General features: G+C 43.3%; 1 protein-coding gene across 6 annotated transcripts in view; it reads left to right on the forward strand.

The window, feature by feature from the left end:
• Positions 1-12147, forward strand: part of CLUAP1 (clusterin associated protein 1) — a 42831-nt gene that overhangs the window by 5845 nt on the left and 24839 nt on the right. For all 6 annotated transcript variants that reach the window (XM_060031626.1, XM_060031628.1, XM_060031630.1 and 3 more), the window contains 4 exons: positions 247-426; positions 3034-3129; positions 5297-5380; positions 9115-9248. In XM_060031626.1, coding sequence (XP_059887609.1) covers positions 247-426; positions 3034-3129; positions 5297-5380; positions 9115-9248 — 494 coding nt within the window. The remainder of the gene's footprint in view (positions 1-246; positions 427-3033; positions 3130-5296; positions 5381-9114; positions 9249-12147) is intronic.

Below are 12147 nucleotides of genomic sequence, written 5' to 3' on the forward strand. Positions count from 1 at the left end.
TTGCTGGGCCAAAGGACATATGCATTTGTAATTAATTTTGTTGTCATTTACCAAATTGCTCTCCATCAAGATTGTATCAGTCAACATACCCACTCGCAATATATGAGTAACTTGAAAGTTTGATTCTTAAAATGATTTGGTTATATCCCTATTGTTGGCAGTGACATTTTCAAATGACCTACATGGAATTTGGTTTAGATTTTACGTGGAATGGGTCTTAAACTTTTTTTTTTTATCTGAAAATAGGCCACTAAGGCACATATAAAACTCAATACTAAGAAGCTTTATCAAGCAGACGGGTATGCAGTGAAAGAACTATTGAAGATCACCTCTGTCCTTTATAATGCTATGAAGACCAAAGGTATGGAGGACTCTAAAATAGGAGAGGACGATATCAGCAAATTCAAGTTTGACCTTAGCTCAAAGGTAAGGACAATGCAAGGCTTGTAGTGAGGGATGGAATGTTTATTTCTCAAACACTGAAATGGGCTATATCAATACAGCATCACTTCTTTCCTTGCTCCTTGACTGAGGGCCATTTGTTAGTTTTGTGCTCTTCAGCATTTGGATCAAAGCAGGAGGGACAATAAATTCAACTTTTTATTGAAAGCCTGCTGCTATCTGCCAGGCACTCTTCAAGCACTGGGGATACAGGCGTGAACAACAAGGACAGGAATCCTCTGTTCCCGCGGCTCAGTTGGGGGAGCCAGACTGTAAACCGCAAAGCAGAAGGAGTGACAGGTCAGATGGGCTGCATGTGTGGAGGATAGTAAAGCAGGGAAGGGGCTGGGGTGCCGGGGGAGGTGTCTTAAATAGAGGGCTAGGACAGCCTCAGGGATTGGGTGACGGTTTCAGCAGAGATCTGAAGGAGGGAAGAGCAAACCATTCAGTGGAAAAGTGTGCTGTGTGTGTTTGAGGAAACACAAGGGGGCCATGTGATGAGAGCTGGGAGGGGAGGCAGCCTCAGGCCTGTGGTCCCTGGAAAGCCACTGTCAAGACTTTGAGGTGGAAAATCGTTGAGTTTTGAACAAAGAAGTACATGATTTGAAACTTCATATTAAAAGGATCACTCTGGCTGCTGGATTGAGTCGGACTGAAGGGGGAAAAAAGGTGGAAGCCCAGAGACCTGTTAGAAAGCAGGAGGTGACAGCGCCTTTGAGCAGAGTGGCCGTCAGGTGCTCAGCTGAGCTTGGGGAGAGAGTGAGCTGCCAGGCGTCGGAGGACTCGATTAAAGCAACAAGCCAAACATGAAAGCTGTGTCTTTAATCACTAACTGCAGTGGTATAAGCAAGGGACTAAAGCCAGAGGAAGTGTCAACTCCCTGTTTCATAAGACTGCTTTGGCAGTTTTAATGCCCCCTGAGGTGTGGGAGAAGGTGTTTGCCCCACCTTCCCCAATAAGGAAGCCTCAGCAGAGGCACTGAAGAGGACCTGGACCCAAGGCCTCAGATAAAGAGACCTAGGAATGCAGGTCTTTATGAGAACGTGACTGGCCAGAGGGCCTGGTTCCTTGACTGCAACTCTCTTCAGAGACTGCAGGGCACTGGTGTTCGAGCACAGCTTTCCCCAGGAGGCCTGCCAGGTAAAGCCTCCAGGATTGCCTGTGGTCAGGCCTGAAAAACCATACACAGGAGCCAGATCCTCACTGGGAGGAAGTGGTCAGAGGTTAGAGCATATTTTGAAGGTAGGTCTTATGGATTGGGTGTAGGTTGGAAGAAAGCAGACAGCACAAGGAAGGTCCTGAAGCAGCTCTCTGGTAGCGCTTCCGTGCTGGTGGATGTGTTCTGTGTCTCTGCCATGTGATACGGTAGTCGCTAGCCACGTGTTGCCAGCATAACCAAGGAACTGAGTTATAAGTTTTATTAAATTTTGAATGGTTTAACATTGAAAATGGCCACACGTGACTAGTGGGCACGATATTAGATATCATGGCTCTAAAGTTTTGGGTGTGAGTTCCTGCAAGGACGAAGTTGCCGTCTACTGAAGTGGAGAAGAGTTTGGAAGGAGCAGATCTGGCAGGAAAGATGAGGAGTTTGGTTTAGGACATGTTATGTTTGCGACGTCCACGAGGTGTCCAAGTGGAGATGTCAAACCTCAGCTCATGGCTTTAATCTTGGTATCAGAGCTGAAAGCTTGCGGGGAGTGTGCGTGGAAGGGAGGTCCGGTGTTGGGGGTGGTGTGCGGCTGGACTCTGCTGAACTTCAGTGCTGAGAAGTGGGGCGGATGAGAGGACTCCCAGAGAGGAAGCTGGGAACTCGCTGCTGGTGAGGAAGCAGCTATTCCAGAGGAGTCCTGAGGACTGAGGAAATGGGAAGGAAGTCACCAGCTGTGAACGAAAAGTGAGAGTTGTCAGTGGTTTGAAAATGAAAGAGGGTGGGAATTCGTTGTTCTGGGGAGAGGGAGAGGGAGCTGAGCTGGGAAATGTTTGGGCTCTTTGGAAGTTTAGTGTATTCATGGAAGAGTGTGTGACCTGTAGATCCTAAGAAAGAAGCTGTGCCCAGGGCCAGATCATCATCATCTTCACAGCAGTGCCTTGTGGGAGCTTGTAAGGCCTTCATGCCGGTGAGCTCATTTGAGCTCACAGCAGTCCAGTGAAGTGCAGCCTGAAGGCAGAGAATGAGGGGACAGGGAGGGTTAAACATAGGGCATCAGGGTTCTGTGGTAGGCATGTGTCCCTCAGGTTGCCCCTCCTTTGCTCACCCCACCACTGCCAGGGTCCCTTATTATAGGAAGCGTGTCAACGTTCACAACCCCCACAGCTCCTTGTTGCAGAGTACATTTGACCTGACGTTTGGGTTTCTCAGGTGGCCTGGAATTGGTCTAATTTGTACTTAGATCAGTGTTTCCTAAACTGATGTTTTGGGAACTCTCTTCTCCAGGATGTAAATATGTGTCTTGTGGAAAATGTGTTCTATAGTCAAGTAAGTCAAGTATCCTGACTGGAGGTGGGAACCTATATGAACAGATTGATTCTTTCTGAATGCCTAATAAAAACCTGTCACTGAAGTTTCTGTTTTTGATATTTTCCTTCCAGATTGCAGATTTGAAAGCAGCCAGGCAGCTTGCTTCTGAAATCACTTCCAAGGGAGCATCTCTGTATGACTTGCTGGGCAAGGAGGTGGAGTTGAGGGTAAGCAGTGTTCAGATAACTCAGTTACCTCCTTAGCTAAGCAGATTTCCAAGGTTTCTTTTCCAATTCTGTTTTTCTCTGTTCTTTTGATTTCATTAAACGGTACCTGATTAAATGAGCTACTGTGGGGGAAAGTAATATACGTGTGGTGTTTGCTGCTGTTTGTGCTTCTGGTGGGCTCTGGTCTGTTTCTCATACCTTTGACATCTAGTTCAGGAATGGCAAATATGTGCCTGTTGCTGAAACTTTCCTCCTTGTGCCCGTGGCAGACTTTATTGATCATGATGCTTTCCCCCGGTACACTCAGCCTTGGCATTCTTCCCAACAAAATGCTCTTCTGAGCCTGTGGTTCCCAAATCTTGTGGCCCAGTGGAATCACCTGGGGATCTTTACAAACTACTGATGTCTGGCTTCCATGCTGATGTCATTGGTACGAAATGTGACTTGGGCACTGGGAGTTTTAAGTCTCCTGGGTGGTTCTAACATACAGCAGAGTTTGGGAAGCAGTCATTAATCTAGGTAGTCACTACCAATCATTTGAAGTTGATGTTACAGTTGAAACTTATTTGCAGTCCTTATTCTAGCCCATGCCAGTCAAGGAGGATGCTCTGTCCACTGTGTTTAAGGAGCTGTTGAAGAGTGGGTTCGTAAAACACCCTTGGAGCTCCTATAGAGCTTTTCAAATCATCCAGCATCCAGGTCATCCCCCATACCAGTGGATCAAAATGTTTGGGGGTGAGAGCCAGATTTTTAAAGATCTCCAGGTGATTCCAACGAGCAGCAGAGTTTTGGACCTACTGGCTGGAGAAGAAATGGAGTGCTGTTTAATTCTTACCTGGGAGGATTTATGGCATTTGAAGCATACATGCTCATATCTAATGTTTTTGAATTAACTGCACTTAGTTCATTCCATTCCCATCAGGTGTATCATCCATGACTGCTCTCTCACTGCCTTGCCTGTGTTCTGGCATTGCTGCTACAGTGTAATGGCATTTTTCATTTCTGCCCTAGGAACAGATTGGAAGCGGGGGACTTGGTGCTAGCTCACCATCCCTGCTCTTGATATATTGCCACCTGGTGAAGTGTAGTTGGCAGAACAAACCTGACATAATGTCTGACAGCTAATTTAGATAAGCAGTGAGGCAGCTCCCGGCTTTCCATGTTTTCTGTTTATAGTGCACATGTCTACACGTGTTCCTCACAGTCCCAGAGACAGGAGCTGGTCACTTGCTATTTGCCAGCAGAGCCCTGGCTTCATTGTGAGGCTCACCAGGATTTCCCTGGGGACTCTTTTAGTACTGTCCTGTAATGAATTGATGGAGCAATCAGAGGCTGAACTGTTGCCATGGAAGCCAAGGGACCCTGAATGTAGGACTTCTCAAATTCTGTGTACAGTCATGATCTTAGGAAGATCCCCTATCCTATATATGTCTTTCATACACTCAACAAAATATTCATTGAGGACCAGCACCAACCACAGGCAAGGAAGGCACTGTGCTCTGTGTCCTTGAGTAAGTCACGGTCCCTGCCCTCAGTAGTTTTCCACTATGGGGGAGGTAATGTACACTGTGGAATAAAGGAAGCACAAGACAGGATTTGATAAAGTGCTCCAGGACCCCCATAACTGCATCTGCAATGAAGTCCCATGTTTCGGAAATTTCCAATACTGATATGATAGGCACAGATGCCTCCCTTGATGGTTAGTGGTTAGTGCTGGGGCAGGGCCGAGCTGATTCTTCTCATTAGTTACATTTGTCAGTAATGGGCAACTTAGAGGGATGTGATCACAAAGAAGATTGTACAGGCTGGCAGTGGGTTCAGACAGCAAGTTGAGCTGCACTTGGTTTGGGGTCACCTGAATGGAATGCAAGTAAAAGAAGCAAATTTTGGAGAAAAGATTCTGGATGGTGAGTTCAGGTTCCTATGGTGTTAGGGTACAGGGGGCCTGTGGCTGGAGAAGGGGACCTTGAGCACTGGAGAGAGGCCAGGCTGGCCAGAGGATTACAGAAGATACTTGGAGGAGGTGATGGCGGGAGTGCTTTTGCATCAGAGACCCACACAGTAATGAAGCTTTTGAGAACCAGTCCATAAGCCGTATCTAGACAGGGGAATTGGTCTTGAGAATTCGTCTTCTGAAAAAATAATTTCGCTTCATTGTTTCCAATAGGAACTGAGAACAGAAGCAATTGCCAGACCTCTGGAAATAAATGAGACTGAAAAAGTGATGAGAATTGCAATAAAAGATATTTTGGTAAGATTACTTCGCTTTTATTTAATGTTTTTATGCCTGGGACTGGAAAATAGTTCCTGGCTCTACAGGACAGAACAAGCCAGGCCTCATAACAAAGAAGGGACAGGTTAGTGGGGAGGTGAAAAATTTAGAGCACATTCTAGAATAGTTGGTGACTTACTGTTATTTCCCCCCTCATTACAAATATGAACAATTTCTCCTGTTGCTAAAATTTTGCCAGTTTTATTAATTTAATAATTCTCTTAAATTCTGCAGTAATTTTAGTAAATACTTTATGGACTCTTCATACTTGATTTAACCAGTTCCTCACTGCTGGGCGTTTAAATGATTTCCAGATTTTCTTAACTTTAAACAGCACTGTATAAATAGAATGATCATCATCCTTTACTACTTACCCATGATCAGTTGTTATTTGCTTATCTCACCTATATCATTCATTTGGAAAGCAGAAGGTGAGGGGGACTCAGACTACTTGGGTTTGAATCCCTCTGTGTGATTTTAGGCAAGTTACTTAACTTCTTTGTGCCTCACTTTCCGCATCTATAAAATGGGAGGAATGGCAATGCCCACCACATAGCGTCCTTGTGAGCATTCATTATGACAGTGCGTGGCACATAGTAGGTATTCAGTCATTATTAGAGGTTCATTTTATTCAGTAGACACAGGGGGGCCTTACATAAATTAAGATTAGTTATAAAACAAGAATTTGCTGTGAGTTGTACAAAACTCTAAGATTGGTTTTTATAGTACTCTTATCATAAAACAGTAATACTCCCTGCGCAGCCCAGCACAGAGAGTCAGAGCCTCAGCAGGGTGAGACGTGCAGGGTAGCCGAGATGGGAGATGGTTACATACAGGCAGGTTGATCAAATAAGTAAATATATTAAAGATAATGGAAGCCAAGTTTCTCACTGTTGGAGAATGGAGTTACAGATATGAAAGGGAGAAAATTAGATTGAACCCTGAAATAGGAGGTGTTGGCTAAATGCATGCATTTCAATATGTAGATAGGTATAGGAATAAATTTTGTTGTGTGTATGTACGTGTAGTTTATGTATGTAGTATATTTATGTACATACACATGCACACCCACATACACATTCATACACTCCTTAGCTCTGAGCATACCTAGCACCCAGATCTTGGCTTCTAAATGCCATTCTCCACTAAAATGAATCAGGGCTCTTCAGGAGAGATGGCTGATTCCAAAGTTAGGATAAGAAAGTACAAGATCTTCTTGTGCCAGAAAGCAAGGAAGTGCTCAAACAGTGTCAGGACACAGAAGCCAGCTTCCCCTGGCCACACCAGGGACAGGATAAGCATCAAAATGAATGAATTATAGTAATGGATTATAGACCATTGAATGAAATGGGAGATCTTGAGTTCTCACTGATAAATGAATACATTGAAAACTGATGAAGAGCAGGTTTTTCACATAGTTTCAAAGTAGCTCCCTACAAAATACTTATTAATTACAGAGAGGAAAAGAGTAATGTCATAGGAGAAGCCTGACAGACACCCTCTTAATCCAGTGGTCAAAGGAATATCACCAGTGATGGAGCAAACCAGAATTATGCCCACCTGATGGGATGCAGGGTTCAGTGATATCTGTGCTATTCCTGCTAGGGGTGTGTAATCTGAAGCTAATCAGACAAAGGCAAATTGATGGGCATTCTGTAAATTCCCTGGCCCCTACTCTTCAACAGTGAAAAGTTCATGTTCCTGTCATGAACATTCAGGAGAGGTTGAGGAGCCATTCCAGACTGAAGGAGGCTAAGGAGACCTGATGACTGAATGCCAGGGGTCACTCCCATCTGCTGTTAAGAACTTCATGGGGACAGTGGGTCTGAGGGTTGGGTGGGGGTGGTGCGTCAAGAGTTCATTTCCTGTCTTGATGATTGTGTTGTGGTTATTTAGGAGAAAGGCCTTATTTGCAGGAAATACACATTAAAATATTTAGAAGTGATGGAGCATCAGGTCAGCAGCTCATTCTCACCTAGGTTAGAAAAAAATGTTTTGTATTATACTTCAGCTGTTTGTAAGTTCCTGATTGTTTCTAAATTAAAAAAAAAAACTAATGATAATACTTGTGTGCTTGTCAGTGTTCTGGCTGAATCAGGTTAGCATGACATGAATGTGCCTTTAGCACTAAGTCAGTATTAAAAATGGAACAACCAAATGAGGGCACAGTTCATTTCTTGGTGAACACCTCTTAAGATATCTTTTCGTTGCTGGAAAATATACATGATATTTGATAATTCTAAAAACAAAAGCGAAACAACAACATGGATACTTAAAAGGGGTTATGAAATATAGGCCATTTATTTCAGAAAGCTAGAGAAAATTTTTTGTGTTTATTACATTTGTCTTTTTTGAGGAACAGAACCTTTTTAAAAATTCTTTATTTTTGAGGTCAGATAGATTCACTAGGTTTTAATCTGACTTTGATTCAGAGAAATAGTTGCCATCAACCTGAGTTGTCTGTTCAGAAAGGAGACCCACCGTGTCTTCCTCTGAGAGTGAACTCACATCTCTGCTGTGGTTTTTAAAGTACTTGCAGCAAATCAGTGGTTAGTGATATGATTAATCTTCATGAAAGCATCTTCAAAATGGTTAGTGTACTTAAACAAAAAAAATTAAGCCATAAAGTGCTGATAAAACTGATTGCTTCCAAATATGCACTGTCTCTGAGAGTCGTGGAGCGTGTCTGGGCTCCTTAGCTGATTTCTTTGTGGACCGCATAGTGTTTCAGAGGCCTGCAGGTAAACAGTCAGTAAACCTTCATGGGGTTACACACGTGTAAAGTCCTGGAGGGGAGGACCCCACCTTGGCCATCTGGAACTTAACAGCAGAGTTGGATAGTCCCAGCCTGGGGGCGCGGAGAGCAGTTCTACACTTGGCTGGTTGAGTTGCAGATGTCATTCCTAGGGCAGCAGATTGCAGCTCTGAGCCACAGGCCTTGACCTGGCCTGCTTCCCAGACAACATGAGTGTGAAGACAGTGCATTTACTCAGACTAGCCCTGCCTCAGATGAACTTGCTCTTATGGGAGGGAGGATGGGGAGGCCTGTGGTTTTCGCCAGAGATCTCTTTCCCTTCACGCTGCCCTCTTGCTCAGGGGCCTGTGCCACACTGCTGCCCAGGCTCCCTCCCCAAGGCTGGGTCACACCGGAGCCACCCAGGGAGCCACTTTCTCCTAATGGAGTGGTTTCTCTGTTTAGTTCAGTCTGCGGTTCAGCTGCCTGGGAAGGGGAGAGGAACCTTCTCTCAGTCCCAGCAGGCAGCGCATTAGAGCTGGGACCAGGCGGCATTTCTTTTTGTTCCCTTCTAAGTAAAGCTAAGATAAAGTTTGTATGTGCATGTATTCTATAAGTCAGTTATTTGTAGCTGGGGGGTAGCCTGAACTATGTAAATGAAGGCAAACCAACCCTTCAGAGTGAGGTGTAACCATCTAAACAAGTGAGGTGGCAGGAGGTTTTGGGTCCCTCTTTGGAATCACCTTCTCATGGAAAAAAAAAAAGTAGATGATTCTTTCTAGGCCTATGTGATGTTCCTCCTGGAAATAGTTGGTTAAACGAGTGATGGCTTGGGGGAGGGTTTGCTCTGTTTGCTTCCCCTTGATTATGTTTAGTGAGGTGTTGCTGGGCTTGAGCGGTTGAGAAGTCCTGCTCTTCCAAGAGTCAGGTCGTGGTCCTTATTGGCACATTTGTCTCCTTCATTTCCTGTTAAATGTAGGTGCAGGTTCAGAAGACGAAAGACCTGCTCAATAATGTGGCCTCTGATGAAGCTAACCTAGAAGCCAAAATTGACAAGAGGAAATTAGAGCTGGAAAGAAATCGGAAGCGACTCCAGACTCTGCAGAGTGTCAGGTAGATATGAACACCTGAAGAGTGAGTAGAACGCTGTCTCTGCAAGTTAAAGCAGACTGAGGGAATATATCGTCAGTGGTATTAACCTTTCAAGCAGTGGGAAAAGCCCGGCATAAAGATGTCTATGCTGCAGAATGTACGTGTGTTTTTAACAGGCACACTGCTAAACTCATTCTCTTTACTGCTTTCAATATGTCTGGAAAACTGCATAGTTGTTGAACCTCCCTTCTAGCTTTTATAGCTTCTTGGAACACAAGGCAAAGTAAGTAAATCCAGATGGCGAAAGTTATACAAGGCCTGGCTCCTCAGATCTGTGACTTGCCATAAATTAGGTGGAAACAGAAACATACTCCCATTTCTTGGTTTGAGTAGATTTACAGTTTCTAATTCCTCACTGGTAATTCATCCTTCCTCTGACTTTGCCTTTCAAGTGTGTGCCTCACATTTTCTTGGAGCCCACACTTGCCCCCACAGGAACCTCTTTCTTGTGCCCTCCCTTTTTCTCTCACTTTGTACCCTCCTTCCTTTGCTTTGTTTCTGTGTTGCCCTTCCTCCGTTTTCATTCTCCCGTTATTTTTCTCTCTTTACTCCTTCTTTCTCCAGCTGCTGTATTCGTTCTGAATGTGTCTTGCTTTCTGGGGACACGTGCCTGGCCCACACTCTGGCTCCTGTCCTGAGATCTGCAGGAAGGCAACACCTGGGGGCAGCAGACAGTAACCGAGGGAGTATCAAGGCTTCCTCTTTGCCAAGGGCAAGCCCACATCCCTTCTGCCTCTGGATCAGGGCCACCAGATAGATTTATCTCATTAAAAACTTCTGCCTTTCAAGCATAAATTCATTTTTGTTAAGCCTCAGATCTTTTGTTTTTTTAATTTATTTTTATTTTTTTTATACAGCAGGTTTGATTAGTCATCAGTTTTATACACATCAGTGTATACATGTCAATCCCAATCGCCCAATTCATCACACCACCATCCCCACCCCCCCGCGGCTTTAACCCCTTGGTGTCCATACGTTTGTCCTCTACATCTGTGTCTCAACTTCTGCCCTGCAAACTGGTTCATCTGTACCATTTTCCTAGATTCCACGTACATGCGTTAACATACGATATTTGTTTTTCTCTTTCTGACTTACTTCACTCTGTATGACAGTCTCTAGATCCATCCACATCTCAACAAATGACTTGTTCCTTTTTATGGCTGAATCCCATTGTCTATATGTACCACAACTTCTTTATCCATTCATCTCTTGATGGGCATTTAGGTTGCTTCCATGACCTGGCTATTGTAAATAGTGCTGCAATGAACATTGGGGTGCATGTGTCTTTTTGAATTATGGTTTCTCTGGGAATATGCCCAGTAGTGGGAGTGCTGGATCATATGGTAATTCTATTTTTAGTTTTTTAAGGAACCTCCATACTGTTCTCCATAGTGGCTGTATCAATTTACATTCCCACCAACAGTGCAAGAGGGTTCCCTTTTCTCCACACCCTCTCCAGCATTTCTTTGTAGATTTTCTGTTGATGCCCATTCTAACTGGTGTGAGGTGATACCTCATTGTAGTTTTGATTTGCATTTCTCTAATAATTAGTGATGTTGAGCAGCTTTTCATGTGCTTCTTGGCCATCTGTATGTCTTCTTTGGAGAAATGTCTATTTAGGTCTTATGCCCATTTTTGGATTGTGTTATTTGTTTCTTTAATATTGAGCTGCATGAGCTGTTTATATATTTTGGAGATTAATCCTTTGTCTGTTGATTCATTTGCAAATTTTCTTCCATATTGAGGGTTGTCTTTTCGTCTTGTTTATGGTTTACTTTGCTGTGGAAAAGCTTTGAAGTTTCATTAGGTCCCATTTGTTTATTTTTGTTTTTATTTCCATTACTCTAGGAGGTGGATCAAAAAAGATCTTGCCGTGATTTACGTCAAAGAGTGTTCTTCCTATGTTTTCCTCTAAGAGTTTTATAGTCTCTGGTCTTACATTTAGGTCTCTAATCCTTTTTGAGTTTATTTTTGTGTATGGTGTTAGGGAGTGTTCTAATTTCATTCTTTTACATGTAGCTGTCCAGTTTTCCCAGCACCACTTACTGAAGAGACTGTCTTTTCTCCATTGTATATCCTTGCCTCCTTTGTCATAGATTAGTTGACCATAGGTGTGTGGGTTTATCTCTGGGCTTTCTGTCCAGTTCCATTGATCTATATTTCTGTTTTTGTGCCAGTACCATATTGTCTTGATTACTGTAGCTTTGTAGTATAGTCTGAAGTCAGGGCGTCTGATTCCTCCAGCTCCGTTTTTTTCCCTCAAGACTGCCTTGGCTATTCGGGGTCTATTGTGTCTCCATACAAATTTTAAGGTATTTTGTTCTAGTTCTGTAAAAAAAAAAATGCCATTGGTAATTTGATAGGGATTGCATTGAATCTGTAGATTGCTTTGGGTAGTGTAGTCATTTTCACAATATTGATTTTTCCAATCCAAGAACATGGTATATCTCTCCATCTGTTGGTATCATCTTTAATTTCTTTCATCAGTGTCTTACAGTTTTCTGCATACAGGTGTTTCGTCTCCTTAGGTAGGTTTATTCCTAGGTATTGTATTCTTTTTGTTGCAGTGGTAAATAGGAGTGTTTCCTTAATTTCTCTTTCAGATTTTTCATCATTATTGTATAGGAATGCAAAAGATTTCTGTGTATTAATTTTGTATCCTGCAACTTTACCAAATTCATTGATTAGCTCCAGTAGTTTTCTGGTAGCATCTTTAGGATTCTCTGTGTATAGTATCATGTCATCTGGAAACAGTGACAGTTTTACTTCCTCTTTTCCAATTTGTATTCCTTTTATTTCTTTTTCTTCTCTGATTGCCGTGGCTAGGACTTCCAAAACTATGTTGAATAATAGTGGTGAG

This window comes from Delphinus delphis, chromosome 15 (assembly GCF_949987515.2).
Source record: "Delphinus delphis chromosome 15, mDelDel1.2, whole genome shotgun sequence".
NCBI classification, from domain to species: Eukaryota; Metazoa; Chordata; class Mammalia; order Artiodactyla; family Delphinidae; genus Delphinus; species Delphinus delphis.